This window comes from Sinohyriopsis cumingii, chromosome 17 (genome assembly GCF_028554795.1).
Source record: "Sinohyriopsis cumingii isolate HCF-2022 chromosome 17, ASM2855479v2, whole genome shotgun sequence".
In the NCBI taxonomy this organism is placed as follows: domain Eukaryota; kingdom Metazoa; phylum Mollusca; class Bivalvia; order Unionida; family Unionidae; genus Sinohyriopsis; species Sinohyriopsis cumingii.
The window spans coordinates 51,432,368-51,455,517 of record NC_142977.1 but is presented as its reverse complement, the minus strand read 5'-3'; the positions used below and the strand labels follow the sequence as shown (position 1 = coordinate 51,455,517).

General features: G+C 33.9%; 1 protein-coding gene across 2 annotated transcripts in view; it reads right to left on the bottom strand.

Annotated features, from left to right (window-relative positions):
- Positions 1-30: 30 nt before the first annotated feature.
- LOC149778693 (heat shock 70 kDa protein 12A-like) overlaps positions 31-23,150 on the bottom strand; it is a 33,978-nt gene continuing 10,858 nt past the window's right edge. For both annotated transcript variants that reach the window (XM_089939505.1, XM_089939506.1), the window contains exons 3-6: positions 16,092-16,310; positions 14,375-14,534; positions 3,455-3,705; positions 31-3,106 (exon numbers count right to left, since the gene is read on the bottom strand). In XM_089939505.1, the coding sequence (XP_089795631.1) occupies positions 2,264-3,106; positions 3,455-3,705; positions 14,375-14,534; positions 16,092-16,310 (1,473 nt within the window). In that variant the 3' untranslated portion in view covers positions 31-2,263. The remainder of the gene's footprint in view (positions 3,107-3,454; positions 3,706-14,374; positions 14,535-16,091; positions 16,311-23,150) is intronic.

The window sequence follows — 23,150 nt, the reverse complement described above, 5'->3', positions numbered from 1 at the left end:
ATGGCTCGCAAGCTCGAGGGACGCCAAAGCGAGGATCACACTTTTTTAATTTGACTTTGTTAGTATGTTCCATTATACTTCTGTATATCTTTCATGCTCTCTCTCTCTCTCACCGTCCCTCTCATATATATATATATATATATATATATATATATATATATATATATATGAAAGAGCAATTCGACATTGAAGTTATGAAAGACAGAAAATACGCGTGTATGTTAAATCTGTTGCCGTAGAAGAAACATGTTTCTACTATATTGCAAGAAAACCCAACCCGTCTTCTTTATATCAGTGCCTTACGATGCTACTTATAATAAGTCACTGATTAATAGCAAACTAACAGTGCGTGAAATGTCTGTCTACACAAAATGATATTAACAATTGGCGCACAAATGGAAAGAAAACTGATGCACGGTGTTTATCCTGGGAAACTAAATAGAGCGAATACAAAGACAACCTAAACCAACGGCTAAACAATGATGTGCAAAAACCAGAAACAGAGGTATTTATATATTTGTAGCAGTTCAATACCAAAGGTTTAAAACCAGCCTTTTCCAAATAGAATATTCAGTTATGATTCAACTCTACTCTGCTGCCTCTGCAACTCATTCGAGGAAATTGTATAGCATATAACCTCAGGTTGCCTATATGCGCCCAACGGAATCCATAGACATGCACACTAAAGCATCAGCCTACATTGGAATAGTTGCAGACAGTTTGACTTACCTGTATCACCAAACTGGTACCAGCATAAACCAGAACCCATAACCAAGAAATAAAATCAACCATACTCCGTGACAGCGAAATAAAAACTAAATACACCTGCCAAAATACAAAACTGAAAGAAATTGCTACAGTAACTACAGACAGAATGTATCAGTAAATAAATGGAGAAGATATCAAAATACAAAGTTCTTGCAATATAAATCAATAAAATGTGGAACATCAAAGAAACAATTATAATTCATGTAATCAACAGTGACTAAGAAAGAAATGGATGGAGACCAGCCTTCAAATGATCCAGGAAAAGTTACAAAAAATATTCATAGGGTCAAAGATAAAGATTCAGTTAATGATACTACTACCAATAATAATATTAATGATAATTATAACATAATGTTTATATAATTTAAACAATACACATTTAACAGTAAAGAGATTAACATGTAAACCTATATTGCATTAACGAATACAAATATAACATATGTTAATACTAACTATGCAAGGTTAAAGGACTGTTATCAGATAGATATGTCACACCAACTGCGTACATTTGCTATACGGTCATAACATCGGGATTACACATTCAAATGTATGTTGAGGTACAAGCCGAAACATTAGTCACTTAATTAATATCATGCTACAAACTGTTCTATAAATCTGTACAAGCATTAGCAAACGATTTCTGAAAACACTATATCCAGGCGTTTAGTACATATAAATCATTATTTTCACTCGACTGTGTACCAGTGTCAACAGATCAATAGATAATGACATAAGTAAGGTACAATACTCTTCAATTAGCAGCATTCTGTATTTGTACTTTTTCAAGCCAATGACGTAACTTTAGTCCTTTTGAACCAAGCTTACCGACATGACAATAAATGCATTTGTCTTTTTACCTTTCATTGCCATATGCAGTAAATATCCTTTTCATTTAAAACGTAACCATTGAAATGCATAAACATGTACTAACTCTTATGATCACATAATGACGGGAATCAGAATTTTCAGAATCGTGATTGTGGACTGTGCGAATGAGCTATAAACGAAGCCTAATATTCAACACAATCATAAATCCATTGCTGATGATTTGCATGACCTCTTAAACGAGAAAACATAGCCAGCCTTTTTCTAAGTGTATGGAAACATGGGGGTTGACCCTTCCAACGTCATTATCATAGTTGGATATGCACAAAATATAATTTCATTTTGCTAATATCTTAGAGTTATATGAAGCCGTCGAGAAAACATAGTAAACAAATATAAATTAATCGTGAATTATTGCACAATTCACGTTTTCTTGATACGACAGAAGAAGACAAAAAGCCGAATAAAAAAAAGAAACAGCCGTACTAATATTTATACATTGAGGGGTTGGGTGGAATCACCTGTGGTTCTCGGGATCTGCGATTTGCCGCTTGTTTGTCAAATGAAAATGTATGATAATGGTATATGTAATAGAACAGTTTCAGGCTAATAAGCTGAATATAAAAATATTTAGGCTAGAGAAAACTCGCAGAAGAGAGACATAGAAACGTTAATTGGAACAATCTTTTTTCATCGTTTGCTGATTTTGTTCCTCAATTATATTTAAGGTAGTGGCGATATGATGTTTGCTTGATTTGTCCTGTGCACTAAGCTTCAATTCAGTCATTCCGAACTGGAACTTAATATCCACCTCGCGCTGATCCTTGCTAGGATTTGGAATTTGGACATTCAAACTCCCTAATAATTCACACCCTGGGTCAGTGGTAAACCTGGGTTTGTTCTCCTTGGTGTAGAATACATCAAGTTGCATTTCCTTCTGGAAATAATGCACAGTAATGTATGTTTTGTTAATAGCTAATTCATTCTTAACTTCTGTATCTGCTGGCAAAATAATATCAAACACATCCTTACATCTTATTCCAGTATCTGATTGAAATCTTTTCTCCTCTGGATGGATTCCCTCGATGAAAATCGGAGTCATTCTTAAGCCATATGTAAATCGAAGAACTCGGGACTCGATGGTCTGAGGCAGTCTGCCACACATTACCGCACCTTTCGCAATGGTTATTGAAGCATCTTTGGGAATGATGATCGTTATTTTCCTATCACAGAAAGCTTCACGAATGACATCTTGCACAAATGGGGACTCGGAGAAACCCCCTACCAAAAGAATCTGAGATACGTTCTTCACAGAGTCTTCCTCAAGTTTGCTTTTCATGTGGTGTAAAATTTTGTCAGTGGCTTGTCGGAAAAGTTTTTCAACCAACGTCGATTTTATTATCATGTCATCTTCGTCCATATTTATATCTGTGCTGTAGTCCGACTCGCCAAGGCTTTTTTTGAAACCGCATTTTAATTCCTCTTTGCACGTTTTATTCAGGGTCTTTGGAAGCTAAAAAAGACATCAAATAATCATCTATCGCTGGAACACAGAATACGTAAAAGAATTATGGTGATTTAAATTTGTATAATCTGGGACCTTATTGGAGAAACGATAAGTTGCAAGGCAGCTAATAGAGTTGGCAGTTCATTCCTTTGCATATATAAGTACACAGGACGAACGTCTTGCTAATTATATTTGAAATTAAACCGTGCAAGTGTAAACAAGCTATTATTGTTATGCAAAATTCCAACCATTGTCTTACTTTGCTAACCTTTGCAACAGTACTGTCATATAACGCAGACATGCAAGGAAACAAATAAACACAATGCAGTCCTACAAAGCATTTAAAGCATGTACCTTGATAATCATGTCCTTTCCCTTGTTAAAATTTCGTTTTGCTGCCTCAAAGTCATTGAATAGATCAAGGTAGTGATGTCTATAGTTTGTCATAAATTGATTCATCACTGGTCCCCCCACAATGCTGATCAACAGGTTCCTGAATGCACTGTCCACCACTGTACCTCCCCATGGGCCTCCACTTGGTTTCGATAATTCCTTCAGTCTTCCATCTTGAAGTTTCTCGTGAACTGTGATGTCAGCTGTGCCACCTGAAAATCGCAAAAAGATATATGTTACATTATTATTTGATGTGGTATGGTATTGGTTTAAATATTTATACGGTAAGTCGTATTGGTTTAAATATTTATACGGTAAGTCCTGAATACAGTTTCTAAAAGAGTACATCAATTCGTAGAGATTCATAATATTGGTAACACGGGTTATTGATAAGTTACTGAATCGATAATATTCATGCCTGACGAATTTTTCATAAAATAAGTTTTCAGTCCCTTCGTTTCTTTTATTCTTAGGTTCATCAGACCATTTCTAGCAAATGCTGATGTAGTATGGGATGGGTATAGCGAAACAGTTTCTAATCGACCTGAAAGTATACAAAAGGAAACAGCAAGAATAATAATAGGATTTACCAGAAGTGTCAGCTCTGAATTTGTAAATAGAGGATATGGATGGCTGCCTTTAAAAATCATAGAACAATCCACAAACTGGTTACATTTAATAAAATGGTTAATTATGACACCAGATTATTAAAACAAATTATTCCACGAACGCTTGCTCAACGTGGGGGCCGGAGATATTCTTTAAGAAGCAGTTTACATTTCGTAGTACCATTTTGTCGTTTACAGCTAGCAAATAAGTCATTATTTTACAATAATCTGTCAGATTATGGAATATTGTAAACATTTTCTCCAAAAACAATTAAATAAAAACATGCAAGTGCAATCCTCCTACATTTTATGTGAAAAGAAAATGTATATCATACACTGTTCGTGGCTAATAACCGATCCGTATTTGAACTACATAGTTGGGAGTCCATTGTGCAATTCCTCCAAATTAAATAAGATAGCATATCACTATTTCTATGAATGTAAACTGTACAATAATCACATAATCCTTCTATCAATAACCTGCGCAAATTTCGAATTCATTCTGAGCTAGACGTGCTGTTGTTTCGCAAACACACACTAAATGACGCAATACAATTTTTTTTAAGGGATTCGCTTTTATCTCCAACGTAATAACATGTTTTGAGCGTATAGACATATAAATAGTAATCAGGAAAATTCAATTCAAAATGTTTTTTTCTTCTTCTTAATATCATTGTCGTGATTTTTTAGTCTTGGGTACTGTTGTTATTGTTGTTCTATTGATGTCATTATTATGATTAATTTTTCCCGCAAAGAATTTCCTTGGTTTTCCTCTCATCATTTGACGCAAACATATACATATATGCACGTTTATGCAGGCGCGAATGCGTATATGCATATGTGTATATGTATGTATGAGGTCCATCTACACTTTTGCGTGTATTTGAACCTATAATACAACTATTCAAATATCAGTAACTTTATCCCTGTCGGAAATAAAACCTTTGTAATTTATACTACTACTAGCAATACTGTTACTACTAATTGTCACATCATCATCATCATCGTCGTCATTTTCATTGTCAGCAGAAACATCGTCATCAGAAACTTTAGGACGCAAATCCCAGAATAAGGTTCCTACCGAATGCTCCCACAAGCCTTAGCTATGTAATATGTTGTTTAGAAAATCAAAAAAGTATGCGATTGGGCTTCTACTCTCAATTATTTACACGGTCACCCACACAATGCAAATTAAATACACATAGCACACATATTTTGATATGTACATACAAAATGGCGATTTAGATCATTTGGTAAGTCGCTATATGGAGAATTCCATTCAGACATGTGTGACTGGCGGGCAGCTTTGGCTTCGTCATTTACCATATCATTACCCTTGACACAAATGTACGTAGTGAAAGATATAATATAATTTTACAATGTCAATGTTTACCGATTCAGCAACAACACAAAACAGACATATTATACAAAACAAGTTCTGTTAGAATGCATGGTCATTTAGTTTACTTAGTTTCTGTTTTTTAATCCCCTTTTGAAAATGCAAAATCAGACACAAATGAAATTATGAATACGTTACAAATGATTGGGAAATTGTTGGAAATAAAGGTAACATCCGTAGATGAGTGTTCTGTTGGCTTGTTGATGATGTCCAAAGGAAAGGTTCAATCCTAAATTATCTTCTGAATATTTTTAATCGCTTTTATTGGCTGAGATATAAATTTATAGCTTCACTACTTCGACCATAAATGTAAATGGTCTTACACAAATAGGAATCAGTACGAAATGCAAGTTGAATACGATAAAATAATAATACAATATCCTGAAAAGAAATAAAAATCACTAAGCTGATAATTATCGGTAGATTAAGCAGACAAATGTGAGAAATATTTATCCACAGCTTTGACTGCTTTATATGCTCTATCTTTACCTTCACTAAAAATGTGATAAACAGATTCAATAACAAAAAAAACTAACGTAAAAATATACATTTTAGGTACCAAAGTTATATGTTGAACAATACGTCGTAATTCAGTTTACGTATAAGCCGTTCTTTAATCGAATGTGGCAAAGACAAAATCAGACTCATCGCAGATCGTTAATGCTTTTCTAATTATTGACAAATTGTTGCTAATAAATGTAACACCCGCAGACTGATGTCCTTTTGGCTTGTTGATAATGTTGATGGACAATGTTCCAGCTTAAATTATTCTATGGATCTATTAATTCGATTCAAATGGCTGATTCCTTACTCAGATTTTTAAAGAACGCTTGTTTGCCCAAATGAGAATCAATTATGAGAATAAATTGATCTGCATAGGAAAAAATAGAATACGAAGAATTGAAACAAAGGTCACTAAGCGGATACTATTTTATACATTAAAGAAGCAATGGAGATAAAGATTCATTTTTAAAATAGTACATTTTTTGGATTACCTACTTGACATGTGTGCGTATGAAACATACAATGATTATTACAATTGCATCTTTACAGAGATAGGTGTCTTTACAATAATTCTGACCCCTTACAGTATAACCAAAAAAGAGATGAGATTCACGAAGATTCACAGAAAGAAAATCTGCAAAACAGACAGTATATTGAGAGCAAGACTTTTGCAACAGGAAAGTCAACAACATTTTGGGCACTAATCAAACTAAGTACTTTTCAGCATATTGATACAAAAAAAGCATTGCATTGAATAATTTTAACCAGACAAAAACGACAATTTAAAAAAAAATATTTCAACATGCAACCAGATAATGAGCTGATGATGTACAAAAGCTAATTTTGGGCTGATGTTGTTCAAAAGCTAATTTATAGTTACAACCGCAGGCATCGCACGTCAAGAGACATGACTCCAGTTGAAGCGATATAGGAGACCAAGTCTAAACTATGGGTCCGTCTATTCGAATATTTACCAAAATAATTTAAAACTCAAAAATTCCAAGTTCATGAGTAGTTAGAATTGAGAAAAGCAAAACAATATGTGAGAAAGGTTATCTTCCTAACTTTGCCGAGCAAAGAATCCAAAGTATCCACGTCATACGACATGAACAGCTAGTATAAATCCAAAGTGATGGCATGGTTTACAAGGAAAACGTGTCTCTCTGTGTATAGGAAATACGTTGACGTATAAAAGTTGAAAATATTTAATGGCCATGATACTGAAATGCAAAATGGATGCACTCTTGAAACGGAGACTATAAGGTGAATTTAGTGACAGTTGGGAAACAGCACAAAAATTATACCATTTACAACACAAGGTAGCAGCGCAAAATTACAATTAACGAAATTTTCGACTGTGTCATTGTGGTACTATACTGATGTAGACAACTGAGTTATTAAAACGTTCACGTCTTGCGATATTGAGTTCATCTCAATGCCAGGGTAAAAACAAATTACTCCCAGACGCATCACAGTTAACGAAAATAGGTACCCGTTAATCATATTTATTCATTCAACTCGTACAAAAGGAGGTAAACAAAGATGGAGTACATCATCATCGTTTTAAATAGACTGGTAACATAGAACACCAACTGAAATTATAACGCTCAATACTAAAAAAAGAAGGAAAGTTGATAAAAAGTGTTTGAAATACCAGAGACAAGATTTCATCAAAAAATAAGTTTCGATACCCACTGCTTTTTCAATTAGATACAATGATTTAACTTGACCTGGTTTTAAATTGAAGGAGGAAAATCATAGAAAGATTAACTAGATTGTTGAGAAGATTAAAGACGCCTGCCTATAGTAAAAATACTGACAAAATATTTTCCTATATCAGATAGTACATATCGTAAAGACACATCTATATCATCCATATAGGCAACACATGTATCATCCTGAAAAATATAAACATTAGTTTAGTAAACGTCCAGTAAATATACAAGATATTTAAACATTTGAGAACGTATTTAATATTTTTGTTACTGTCTATAATCCAGTGGACATAATCATTAGAGCAGTTAGAATAAGGACATATAGAGCGACATACTTGTCCAGCTATCAATTAAAATTAAATAGGACAATACTGATAACTGTCTTCATTAATGCGGAATAAATGATTCATCATAATTAATTTTGCCCGATTAAACAAAATAATTAATAAAATCTTTTTGCGTAGTAATTGCTTGAAGATATTTTTTAAGAATTATAATCAGAAAAACACAAAAGATGATGCACTAAACACCTAGTACAAATGACAAAATGATATAATACAATTAGTGAGTTAGTTTGTCTTGATACGATTCTCATCCGACAATCAAAGCAGTGGTCAAAAATCAAATGTGATATATCTCATTAAAAAAACAATAGTAAGCTGTCCAGGAAGTTGTTGTTTTATGGGTCGATCGTTTCACATCTAGATGATGACAATTCACATACAAATGTACTAATTCGCTTGAGTTATTACCTCGTGTGGATCTTACGTGAAAACCGCAAACAAACTATTAGGAACCAAGCCCAACTTTAACTATTATAATGAGAACTTTTCTCAGAAAGAACGGGAATAATTCACCCATTGACTCGAATGAGAGAGCTCGTCTGCGTCAGACAAATAGGCCGAGATTTGTCATCACTGAATCCAATGTTGAGAACCAACACTTAACAAATTTATCTATTTTGTAATAGCCAGAGTACTTCAAATCTTTCCTGGAGAGCCAAGTAATCTGAAAGATAAAGCAAACTACATGCAGTGTGTAGCTGCAATGCTAGTTTTGATAATCTACTTCTCTCAAAGCTATTCATGGCTGTACTAATTAAGGTATTTCCACACAACTCTCTCTGCAGTCACGAGTAGTTGTTCCATCCACAGGGTTTGGACGGCTGCAATGAGACTTAGATAATGGAAAATATCAGCTCTTAAAATGTCTCACTAGTCAAACGATTTAACATTCGCTGTACCGGCACATTGATTTCCACAAACATGCTGCCCATCGACTGCACCTCTTTTTCTACAAATCTTTCAACTAGTCAGGAGGTGTTGTGTCATCAAGAGGGTTTGGATGGCTGCAATGAGACTGAGATAATGAAAAATCTCAGCTCGTAAAGCGTCTTACTAAGGAAACGAATAAACATTATCCGTAACGGCATATTGATTCCCACAGACACTTATATATTTATGTTCAATTATTACACTTTTTATACATTGATGAAAGACATGTTCCTTAGATCTCGGTTGACCATTTCATAAATTATTATATCTACTACCTTGATATATACAACTTCACAATAAATATCGTTGCTGCTTCACCGTATGCTAAACGTTATCTATTGGACAGGATGAATACTTCACCATATGGCTATAAGATTAGATACTTCACCATATGGTTATAAGGTTAGATACTTTACCATATGGCTATAAGATTAGATACTTCACCATATGGCTATAAGGTTAGATACTTTACCATATGGCTATAAGGTTAGATACTTTACCATATGGCTATAAGGTTAGATACTTTACCATATGGCTATAAGATTAGATACTTCACCATATGGCTATAAGGTTAGATACTTTACCATATGGCTATAAGATTAGATACTTCACCATATGGCTATAAGGTTAGATACTTTACCATATGGCTATAAGGTTAGATACTTTACCATATGGCTATAAGATTAGATACTTTACCATATGGCTATAAGATTAGATACTTCACCATATGGCTATAAGATTAGATACTTTACCATATGGCTATAAGATTAGATACTTTACCATATGGCTATAAGATTAGATACTTTACCATATGGCTATAAGGTTAGATACTTTACCATATGGCTATAAGGTTAGATACTTTACCATATGGCTATAAGGTTAGATACTTCACCATATGGCTATAAGATTAGATACTTTACCATATGGCTATAAGGTTAGATACTTTACCATATGGCTATAAGGTTAGATACTTTACCATATGGCTATAAGATTAGATACTTTACCATATGGCTATAAGGTTAGATACTTTACCATATGGCTATAAGGTTAGATACTTTACCATATGGCTATAAGGTTAGATACTTCACCATATGGCTATAAGGTTAGATACTTTACCATATGGCTATAAGATTAGATACTTCACCATATGGCTATAAGATTAGATACTTTACCATATGGCTATAAGATTAGATACTTCACCATATGGCTATAAGATTAGATACTTCACCATATGGCTATAAGGTTAGATACTTCACCATATGGCTATAAGGTTAGATACTTTACCATTTGGCTATAAGATTAGATACTTTACCATATGGCTATAAGATTAGATAATCACCTAGTAAATCTACTTCCAGCTTTTAATAGAACTTTCTTTCGTATGATTTATTTTTGGTTTTACCTTTTGTTTCCTTTTAAATTCTTAATCATTTTCTTGCAGAATACTTCGTTAAATTTATTTTTCATTCACATGTTACCAGTTGAGTAAAAGGTTAATGAAAAGTTTGGATTTTCAGGAATATCTTTTGTAACTGTTATACTTTTGTAATATTACAAGGGCATTGCTATCACTGAAGGCTGGCTTTATAAAATGGCCTGCTGGCTTCCTCTACGTTTTCTAGATTTGCACAATTGTCTACTTTAACGTTGAACGTTGTTGTGTGTTAACTGTTATATGTATTGATTGGACCAGCTATGTATCAGAGATAATCAAAGGTTTCATTTTAAGTATTTTGCTATCTTGAAGAAAGGAAGAAATCCATACCTTTTCTTCTAACGTTGATATCATTTTCTTCATTTCTTCAGGTTCCGTGTTTCTCCAGTATCCAATATGGCTCGAAAGTACATATCACAATTTGTGTTGTAGGATATGAAGTGTTGCACGCACATTTTTATCCCATAATCAATACTCTATTTATACTGAAATATCTCAAGTCAGTAATAATAGTAATTATATTGTTATTATTGTTATTACAAATGAAAGAAACATGTTTTTCAAATATGCGATTTGACTGGAAATGATGAAAGAGGAATTAAAATCATCGCCTAGCGGATTACACGTAAAATCTTCATTTTTATCTCGCTAAATTGACTTTATAATGTTTCATCAAATGGTACATTATACTATGTTTAAGGAGAAGGATACAAAAGCAGAGACAAAAATGATAAATTCAATATTATGTTTAATACCCATCGAGTACCTGTGATGTCCTACTTACATGTGTTTATGTAAGATTTCTCAAAGTCAAATGGTGAATTTCATGTGTTATTTCATTATGTTCGCTTCTCAAAGATGTACGTCAGTCTGACTAGATGTTCAATTGTCCTTCTCTAGCGTCTGAACATAAAAAGAAAATGTGAATAGTTTGTTGAACTTCAGATGAAAGCATATTCTGTGGCTCATCATACGTTCCTTGCTTTTGTAATTGCTGCTTTGTAGAAACTGCGTTGGTTCTGTTATTAGCTTGCCGCCATCGCGACCAGAACGTCTAGTTTTCTAATTCTAGCTTTGTCAGCGGCCGTGATATGTATCTGGGTTAGACACTCCACCCCAACAGCCTCTTCACAATATATACGATCTTTTATGATTACTGTGAAGTAATACTCGACTAAGTAATCAGTTTAATTGTATCCGTCTTTTCTTTGAATTGTATTTACAGGAGAAAACAATGTTCTGATTTAGGAGCTTGGTTGATTTTGCTTTTGTTGTAAAGTTTTCATAATTTTAAATCTTCCTTTAAGATGTTATCTTCCGTGTTAATTATTAATGTATTTTCGCCTATTGCATTGATGTTGTTAGAGACTGTTCCAGCTGGAATATAGTCATATTTGCAACACCTTCCATGAATGAAGTATCCTTGTGAAATATTAGGCTATTATGTACTGAGCATATTGATATTTGTATACTTCATTTTTCGACTGACAGTTTAGGGTTCGATACTTCTCAATCGCAAATATAGAGAATATATTCAACAGAAAACTAATCGGCAGTTTTATGTTGTTTGATAATGACTGTGTACTAAGTTATGTATACTCCACATTTAATATTTTTTATACTCCATATTAAATAATTTTTATACTTCACATGTAACATGTTTTATAGTAAACATTTATTATGTTTTGGTTCTGTGTTACGTATACTCCACATTTAATATGTTCTTGCACTTGTGCTTTCCAAACAATTACTTTTGCAATTATAACTATTTACATATGTTTCGATGGAATTCAAGAGCTGTCGTAGAAATCATCTATACCTTTTATATTATTTTACATTTTAAAAAGGATGTCTAAATTAAATAAAAGTTTCAATATTTGATTTGTTAAATATACTTGTTTCTATTTTGAGAACAAAAATTAAGAAAAACCTGAATTTTAGAAGCATTTCAAATCCACTGAACCTATGAAAAAATAAAGAAAGAAAAAGTTCCGATCAGTTTTATGTAATGGGTAATTACGTCGTCGAAAGGATATCACCTAATCATGATCAACGGTTAATATTTTGGAAGTAGATTTATCAGTGCTATCAATACACATGTACCCCAACTGTCCACTTAAGTTAACTTTGAAAAATAACAGACTTCTTAATTTGTGACTCTACACTTAAATTCGTACTTTTACATATCGTTTACAGGTTATTTCTGCAGTGTCTCGTTCAGTAATAAATCATATCAAATGCGTATTGGAGCTCATGTAAAGTTATGTGAACGACACTTTTAGTGCTGACTTAGGGTATGTCAGTAAGATCAAAGTTACACTATTCTAAGATTAGGGTATATATAGTATTCAATGTTCATTCTTCTGGTAAGAGAGAGAGAGAGAGAGAGAGAGAGAGACAGAGACAGAGACAGAGAGAGACAGAGACAGAGAAAAGGAGGAGTGGACAGGGGAGCGCTCGGAAAAAAATCATTAACGACCCAAACAGATAAGCTTTGCTGAAGTAAGTATCATGAACATTATTTTAAATAGAAATTGTCTTGGCGCAAAGAGGGGCAAAGAGAGAAGATAATAAACCTTTACGAGAAGATGTGGCCATTCAGTTATAACAGCCACAAGGACTCTTTTTCTCACGAACAGCTGCTAATTCATTAAAAGTATGTGGTAAGTTTATAATTACACTTGAAGTGTAATGAGCACTTCAAATATGGTCAAGGATGACTTTTCATGGAAAATGACCAGAAATTCCCATTTGAATAGTCTCGCAGCGTTTAAAGATGATTGTGAACTTGACTCAGTTCAGCGACAGAATTTATAGTGTAACTGAAAAAATCTCTCACTCATAGACCACACACATTGTTTTAAAATAGTTTTATTGCGATGCTTGTTAATATTTTCATGGAAATTTATTTTTATAACAAATACATTTAGGATATATATATATATATATATATATATATATATATATATATATATATATATATATATATATATATATATATATATATATATATATATATATATATATATATATATTGTGGCTTGTATGTTGAAACTGGGAAAGATTCGATACACCTATCGAGATCAATCACTCGTAAAATCTGGAAGGAACTTCTTTCAGATAAAATCTGCTTCATGCTTTATTGGTTTGTACGATACTTTTGATTTCCCTTATTGAAAAAGTTTGATCACCTATGTAAATGAATACTTCCTCACTGATGTTTTCCTAATTGTTAATTGAAGGCTGTTACGGTGACATTGATTTTTCATTCAAGGAAATCGATAGGTATGCTTCGGAGCTAAACATAGTTGAACCTGTAAAAGGAGAATGTTTTACTGGATATGGTTTTAAAGGTCCGAAAAGAAAACAAAAAACCAGAGGTAAAGAACAACATAATAAAAGACAAAGCTAACTTAGTTCAGGACTGCAGTGATTATATGTTTGCTTTCTTCCGGATTTTATCGCAGCATATACTGTTAGTTGCCGATTGGCGATGTGTATTATCTGAATGTCAAAGAACAGTGTATGCAAGAACAAAATTGAAAATAAAAACAGAGAATTAAATCCACATTAAGACTTAAAATATTAGCACCAGTAACAATTGCTAGTTTTCCTTTACCGATCACCGAGTCCTGCCATTTAGACAAGATAGTTTCTCTCTTTGCGTCAATAGACACGATTTAACACAAAAGTTCTCGGCGATAAAATCTTTCGTTTAAAAAGATTATTTATTTATCGTTCAGAAACATTGACCAAAAAGTTCCTTCAAGTTTGAACCGTATATATATATACTTCAAATCTAATTAAAATTAGAGACTTATTGCAAATTAACAATTTCTGTTCAAATTCATAACTCCACCCGCGGGCGCCCAACCGTCTATATGCATTACCAACACTGAAAGATTAATCTGAAAAGTGCTGCACGACTTTTGTATTTCAGACTTACCCCCTAAATCTACCACCATGTACCGGGTTCCTGCTGGTGCTGTAGAAAACGGAATCAGCTCTTCTTTGCCCTCGTAAGTACCTACAGGAACACATTGGCAATAAAATGACGCTGCTTCCGGCTCAAGAGCGATCTCCAATTTTTCTGATTTTATACCTGCCTATAAAAAGAACATTCTAGAATAATAGACTTATACTCCATTTGCTTTTAAACAAGTGACCCGAGTTGACACTAGATTGCTCACCTTGCTGACAACTGCCTAACAGCCAAATGTTGGTGCAGATGTTTTTTTATTGTCAGCAATAAAGGACGCTCTGTACTAAAGTATCATTCTATTGAGCGATATTTGGAGAATTGGATGCTAAGGTATTCCCATTCCCATTCGTATCAATCGCAGCCAAATTTTACGTCAAATTGACGTATCCTGTACACATTTGCAGGCACTTCAGGTCAGGTTGCTTTCCGTCAATTTCTCTTTTTGGTGCAGTAGTCCCTGAGAAGTCATTTAAAGGGTTATCTAGTAATTAAATGGCAACTTGGCGTCTATTTTACCCATTTCAAGAACCTTCATTCCAGAAATATTTCCGTCAAAATTTACCCAATTCTCTAAATCAGTTTCTAAGAAGAACGTTGTGCAACAGTTGGTCCTATTTGAATAATGTCAGTCGTCATTTAAACAACTTTGAAAGCTCTTTATGCAAGAAAGTTTTCTTGTCAACTTTGGTCTAAATCGGTTACGCAGTGTTTCTTCTACTTTTAATAAGAACTGCCTATTTGATGCCGAATCAACATCATTTGTAAACAAAACTGAATGTCATCTATTGCAAAATAGTATTGATACAATGTTGCTGGGCTTTCTTTGTTTGAGAACAAGTCGCTTAAAACTCTTTTAAATTTCCGTAACTGAGATCACATTTATGGCCGATCGGTATCTTTGTATAAACATGAAAGTATTGTTTGCCAGGATGCTTTATGTTCAACTTGCTTAATTTATGTTGAGAGTATTTTGAGAAGCGGTATCATGGGTGCAAGCTTCAAAAGCCTAATGCCAAAATGCTTTACGCCAAATTTGCTTCTGGTGTATTGAAGATTATAACATTGACGTGTTAATGAACACATGATAGACAACGTACAGTGTACGCAGGGCTATACGATAAGACTGCTTGGCTCTATGACGTGGTGTGTTACAAATGGTGAAGCATATTTGCAATTATAGTCTGTTTCAAGTCCATTACGATATTTTAAATGCTACTTCAGTATTAATTTTACAAAACTATTATACAAATATTTTTATTCAGACTACATGTTTTGAAATATATGGCATTCACTGTTCTTTCGTTCCCTTGATTTTAATTTTACCAGTTATAGTGGTTGGTATTTTGCACGTTGTAAATAGAACAGATGTACCGACTTCAATTTTTGCGTGCTCATTTGCGTAACAACCATGTACCGTACGATGTATATTAGGCTGCTGCGCTACTCAAAATATCATTTGTAAAATATTTTACTCACCGTTCACGACTTTATTTGTCCAAGTTGAAAATATTTGCGCCGATGAGAAAAAGATTAGGTTTAAGATTTATCAGGTATGAAGGGATTAAATGATCTTCCGCCAGATTGCGAGTGTGCCCGCTCAATAATTCAGAAGACGGGAGGTGGGGTACGATTGAAAACAAAACATAACCAACAAAAACAAAATACCAGTGTTATAACATACCCTAATAGCAGCTTCCCTCATGAACTGCTTGGCTGCGTCTTTCCAGATGGCGGGAACTGTGAGTACCCAGAAGATCTTTTCCTCCCCAACTTCTGTTCCACGATCTTTCAAAAGCTTCATAAGATGGTCCTTCAAACATTGGATGGAGAGCGCAAAGATATCAAGTGCTAACATTTCCTTGCCAGTCTCATCCTTTATCATTAATGATTTGGTTAGGTTCTGAAACAATTTATATGCAAGAATTTGAAAATGATTCTTCATGCTCCAACTCCACGGTCTTTAAATATGAAATGGTGTCTCCATTAAGCATGTATATGTTTGTAAGGGATTTAACATCACGTATGCACAATCCTGGTTATCACGTGCTATAAAATCAATAGACAGTGAAACTGGAAATATTAAATAATTGCTAAAAGTCTTTATGAGTACAAAATCTTTGGAGCAAAGTTAAATAAACCCGCACTCCTATAAAAGCTGCTACAAAAGATAAAGACGTAACATGTATTAAAAAGATGTACAAGATAAAGCGAATTATCAAGGTAAATGAAACTCTCAGTTGTTCTCTGTTGGGGCTCTTTCACTAACATCGATAAGCGACAAATAATGAATTATAATTCTTCCAGATTTGATTACGGCTTTAGTGTCAGATTGCATTTGATTAGAATTTCATGCTTCTTCAAAATTAGTGTTAGTACTGGATTATCAAATGCAACATTATGCAATGATTTCGGTGTATAAAGGGAATCCAGCAAAGTATACTGAAATTGTTTTCGTGGACATATATATATATATATATATATATATATATATATATATATATATATATATATATATATATATATATATATATATATATATATATATATATAGTTCAAAGAAAATAATAGGGCAATACGTTTTCCACAATACAATTAAAGCAGTATTTGGCAGCTATCTCCAGAAGGGATTTTGTAGTATACAAAACTGCCGATTGTATTCAGGTACGTATGGCCAGGATATGTTTCTTGTATTACATTGGACGTACTCACTAAACCCAAAACGAGATAGGTACAAGACGGTTTACTTTGGCAAAGATTATTTACAAACATCAAAGGTTTAAATAACTAGGGTGATTACTGGAAGACTGTATTTTTCAGTATTTGGCAGATCAATGTTTGAGCTTTCTTATGAGGGCGAACTCCTATACAAAATGATGTAATCAAATTTGGTATATGCTAAATTAGATAGATTTGAGTATAACTGAATACCTTATTTAGTTTACATTTTGCGTGAGATGATTATATCAACATGGAAATATATGTTTTGCTTACCTTGTTACCACTACGTATACGTTCTAACAATGGCATGATTTCTTAATAAAACTCACTAATTTATATTTGTTAATACTGGAATATATCAGAGTAAGAGAAGTTAATATCGCCGCATTAGCGATGTGCCATCGCCAATGTATCGATATCACCTCTTCCTCTTGACTTCCCATTTTTTCACTAAGAAAATATATCTGTCCTTGGAAACAGTTCATATTAGTAATTAACACACTCTCTCTCTCTCTCTCTCTCTCTCTCTCTCTCTCTCTCTCTCTCTCTCTCTCTCTCTTCTGCAAATTCCTTTACTGCCTAACATGCAAGTAAACTTTTATCAATACCAGTTTGGAGGAAACATCTGGATTAAATACAAAATTTTAAACTTTTGGTTTTTACCTTATTGCAATCTAACACATAGTCTAAAACAGAAAAGATATTACCATGAATAAATGTAGATTTTATGTGAAACGTAGCCATATCTAAATTTGGCTTAAGTACCCTGCATGATCTGGAATGTCAGCTTGCAAAACCCACAAAGTTGAAATATTACGGCATTAGTACCAGACTGCATATAGGAGCCGCTAAATGATCAACCTAAAACCATGAAAATGTCCAAATCGCACATAATATTTGCGAAGCACGTTGGATTTAACTGTTTCGTGATGGTATGCTCTAAATATTTATTAAAATGTCCCTTCGAGGATTGTTATGCTGCTCGTACTAATAAGGTTTTCGTCTCCAATATTGAAGCAAAACTCATACTGAATTTGACCGATTGACGAAACTAAAATACTGCAATGCTTACCATTTGAAAAGAGGCAGTTGTCACCAGCATATTCTGTTCAAAATAATATTAAATTTGGACACACGTGATACCACCACCATGTTTTCATAACTCGCGATATGTCAGCCTACTCTGAGCACAATTTTGAAAAGCTGTATTGTTTATCTATCGGGCAACAAAAATGAAATATATTACTTTGGACTGTTTCTGTAAGCAGTTCAGTCGAGTAATTAGGTCTGGTTTATAGTTAATTTTACAAAATTCAACGTAACAATGCCGATAAATGGCAAGAGACATTAAGCAAACTAAACCGGACCTGTAATAAATTAGTAAAGCTTAACATTTTATAAAAATGAAATTATTATGTGGAAGAGAAACAACAATAAATATGATGTAACGTATTTAAAATGTCTTGTTCATGGGGGAAAATTACTAAAGAATTTAGAAACAGAATATACGCCGGGGGAATTTCTTCAGAATCCCGTTCTAGCGGCAAGTTGACAATTTGAGTAGCTGACGATTTTGTACGTGTGCGGCAACGTCTTGCACAACTAAAAAGTTGGATTAAGATGCAGAACATTTTTACTGTATACATTTTCATCTTTTATATTATGAATTTATTTGTATGATTCTAAAATATACATAGTAAATATGATTTCCTGGGTTACAGGTTCAAGAAGGTCATGGAGTGGGTCTTCGTGTTCTTATGTTACGTGTTTAGGCTCGAAACAACATTAACACAAGAAAGAGTGAAAACAACAAGCTTTGAAAAATTTAACAAATAATTTATTTCCTTGGACCGATTGGTCTAAAGCGCTCTCCATTACGGATCATTGCCATCTCACCTGTCTGCGTGGGTTCGAGTCTTCGATTCGGCCAATGTGGGTATGTGAGAAAGCTTGCCAGGAACGTTTCGTGGGTCGGTGGTTCTTTCTGGGGCTTTCCCAGGTTCTTCCTTCACCATTAATACTGGCCGTCATGTATAGCCTATTATGTGCTGCAAAATGGCGTTAAACCACACAACACCAACATTTCCCTGGAAAAATACTGCAAGAATGTAGAAAAAAATAAAGAACGTACGGTTTTAAAAATCAAATCCCTAAAATAATCCAAGAATAATCCACGAATACAATTTTAGAGGTCCTAATAATGAAATGTTCCAATGAATTCAAGTTCGAGTCCCGACGAAGAATCCAAGATTGAAGGCGATGACGTATACTGTAGTCAATATGGCATTTTATCGTCTACAGTTCCTTGTAGAAACACAAGAAATAATACTCCGGTGCTGGAAATTGGGATTGAAAATTTCAAGAAATGTCTTTTCAAGAATTCTGGGTGAGCACTAAAATATTTCCAGAGAAACGAATTCATCTTTTAAAATGCAAATAATCCGAAGAAATATAACTCGAAAACTGGCGACAACAGAAGAACAACTTGACAACTAGTGTTTTAAGCCCAGATTGAGAGATCTCTCTCTAAGCATCACTATTAATACTAAATAATGAGCATTTTCGGAAATGCCTGACTTGCAAAATACATGGTCACGTGATAAGGTATGTTTACATATAAAATAACCAGTTAGCCCCAGGATGACCTTGATAAAAATAAATTTTACTCTGAGAATAAAAATAAAAAGTTGTTTACTTCACTAAACGTATTTACAAGTCTAGTGTCACGTATTCAATACAGCCTCGATATCATTCACACATTAAAAAAAGAAGTTGTTTACTTGGCCCCCAATCAAGGCCTGGAACTAGAAACAGTATTTCTAATATTAGGAATTGATTAAAAGTTTCAGGTCAAACTGAATTGTCTGGAAAATATCAAATTCCTAGTAAACAAAATTACATTACATTGACATGTAATGAAATTAAAGAATTAAAACGATTTTCAAACATACAATCAAATTAAATCAAATATACAGAACACTTTCCCCATAAAAAAAGAAAGATTTATACTTAAAGTTTTTTTTGCCACATGCTAATTATACATGAGGTTAAAAAGAACTCTTATAATTTACACATAGTGTACATGAGATAATACATTAGTATACACGGGAAAGTGTATCTGCTATTAAATTACCTTTCCCCTTGATGTGCCTGATGTCAATATCATTCCTGTAACAACAAACCCCACCTTAGTAGTCTTTGATTTTTATTTTTCATTTTGCCGATGAAAGTAAGGGGGTTGTGGTCACTAAATACAATAAGCGAAAAATGAGCTGAACTAATGTAAACTTAAAAATGTTGTAATGCCAATATCAAAGCCAAACATTCCTTCTCGATTGCTGAATAATGTCTTTGGTGCTTATTCAATTTCTTAGAAAAATAGCACACTGTATGATCAATACCATTTTCGTCTTCTTGAATCAAAACTGCTCCAACCCCAACATCACTTGCATCAACAGACAATTTAAAAGATTGGCTGCAAATGGAACTGTAAGAACTAGAGCGCTTTTAAGTATGGCTTTTAATCTTGTCAAAGACTCCTGACATTTTTCAGTCCAAAGGTACTTGTTTTTCTAACTCAATACCTTTGTCAAGGGTTCAGCAATTATAGAAAAACTGGAACATTTCCAAAGGTATCCAGCCATACCTAAAAATCGCATCAGTTGCTTTTTATTTACAGGCACAGGGAGTTCATAAATAGCCTTGACCTTAGCATCTAAAGATTTAATTTGTCCATGTCCCACGATGTGTCCTAGAAAGGTTACACTTGCATGGCAAAACTCACTTTTAGATAAATTAATTTGGAATGTACTTGGTGACCCTTTAATCCCAAATGGTATTACTTTATATTGGTAAAGTCCATTTGGAGTCACGGATGCCGAAATTTATTTTGCTCTTTCCGTTAGTGGAATTTGTCAAAATCCTCTCAGAAGGTCCAATTTGGTGACATACACGGTATTTCCGATCTTATAAATACAGACATCGATTCTCGGTAATGGAAATGAAATCTGTTTATGTCACATTATTCACCTTCTTATAATCAGTACACATACGGAAAGTTTTATCTGGTTTCAGAACAAGTATGGATGGTGAACTCCAGTCACTCTTACTAGGCTCTATACAAATAATTATCCAGCAAATACTGAATTTCTTCCTTTAAGTATTCCTGTTTTAGAGGGTTCATCCTGTACGGGTGTCGTTTCACAGGTTTGGAATTTACAATTTCAACGTCATGGAAAATTGTGTTCGTTCTTGTAGGAACATCTGGAAATAATTGATCATATGCAAAAGAATAACTGTTTAAGTTTCTTTCTTACACTTGCAAATGTGAAAGTTTCTGGTCCAGACATTTCATAATGTCTGAATTCCGAAGATTGGTCAATCAAAGATCAGTAGAACCCGATGATATTCCTTCACTTTAATCTTCACTGAGTTGGACAGGTCTAAATGGAGAGAACTATTGAGTCTGGTAATAGAGTTCTCTCCATTGTAGTTCTGTCTATATTAACTACATGTTTAACCTGGTACTCATACATATATGCCTAAATGCTCCTCAGTATACTGGTACTCCTATAATTTATTTAGATCCCAGAAGTACTAATATTATAATTTAACTCATCCATTTTCCTCTTAACCTTGAACGGTCCATAATATATAATCTGAAGAAAATTTTGAAGAATGAGCAAGAGAGACAGAACTCTATTACCATACTCAAAAGATCTCTCCATTGTAGTTCTGTCAAACAGTAATTTTACGTTTGACTTGAACTGATGAACGCCAAATTCAAGCATAATAGGCAGGAAAGTTACAGACCTAAAATTCGACTCTTGACCCTATTGGACAGATTTGGGAAGGCCAAATTGAGCAAAACACATTTCAAAAGTTTTAATATTCCTCAAAGAAATTGTCTCTGGAAACCTTGTTGACGCACACATAATGGTCAACAGGTATTGGTTACCTGACTTGGTCTTAGGTAAGGGACCAACACAATTTACCATAATTCTACCAAACGATTCTCCAAAGGCAGGAGTAGGTTGTATATGACCTTTAGATATCTTCTGATTGACGTTTCCTACCATTTGACAAGTATGACAAGATCTACAGTATTTACCAACATCACTTTTAATTTTTGGCCAATAAAACTGAGTCAAGAACTTGTGATAAGTTTTATTAATCCCTAAATGGCCAGCCAAAGAAGTTTCATGGGCCAGACTAAGTATTTCCTGCCTGTAAGGTTTTGAAACTATAATTTGATAGTTCACTGACCACTCATCACCAGTGGGTACATCGGAAAGTCTCCATTTTCTCATAAGAATTCCATTTTTAATGAAATAATAGACAGGATCGTAAGTGGCTTCAGTTTCATTAATGGCCCTTTGAAACAAACCAGAGATTTCAGGATCTTTTTTCTGTTCGACGACAAGTGATTGTCGTTTATCACCCTGATTAGAATAAAGAGAATGAGTAGTTAAAAGAGGATCACTGTGATCACTACCCTTTCCTTTGATTGATCCAAACAAGTAGTGAAAGTGACCTCGTCAGAAGCCTGCCAATACACGTGTCAGCTAAAGGAATACTTTCCTTATTAACATCATTCTCACGAGATTTCTTTGAAATAGCTCTAGTAACTGCACAAGCTGGGAATAAATCAGAGAATTCGTTTTCAATTGGATCGACTTTTTGATCCAAGCAAGGCTTGACAGTTACCAGTGGATTAAACACAACCATGTTTCCAGCTAGGTCTTTGCCTAGTAATAAATGAATGCCCTCAGTGTGTAAAACAGAGACTGTCACGGGTCCTGAGACTAAGTCACTTGACAGATTTACACAACGGAGAGGAACATTATCAAAGCCGCACTCTACTCCCTGAATAAAAACACACTCATTAAAAAACGACTTCTCAGAAAAAGGCAAAGAACCTGACAATAAAAGACTCTGAGAAGTTCCCGTGTTCCTTAAAATTGTAATCGGGATAGGATTTGCCGAATCAATAAGAGTGATACAGAACCCTTCATTATGAATG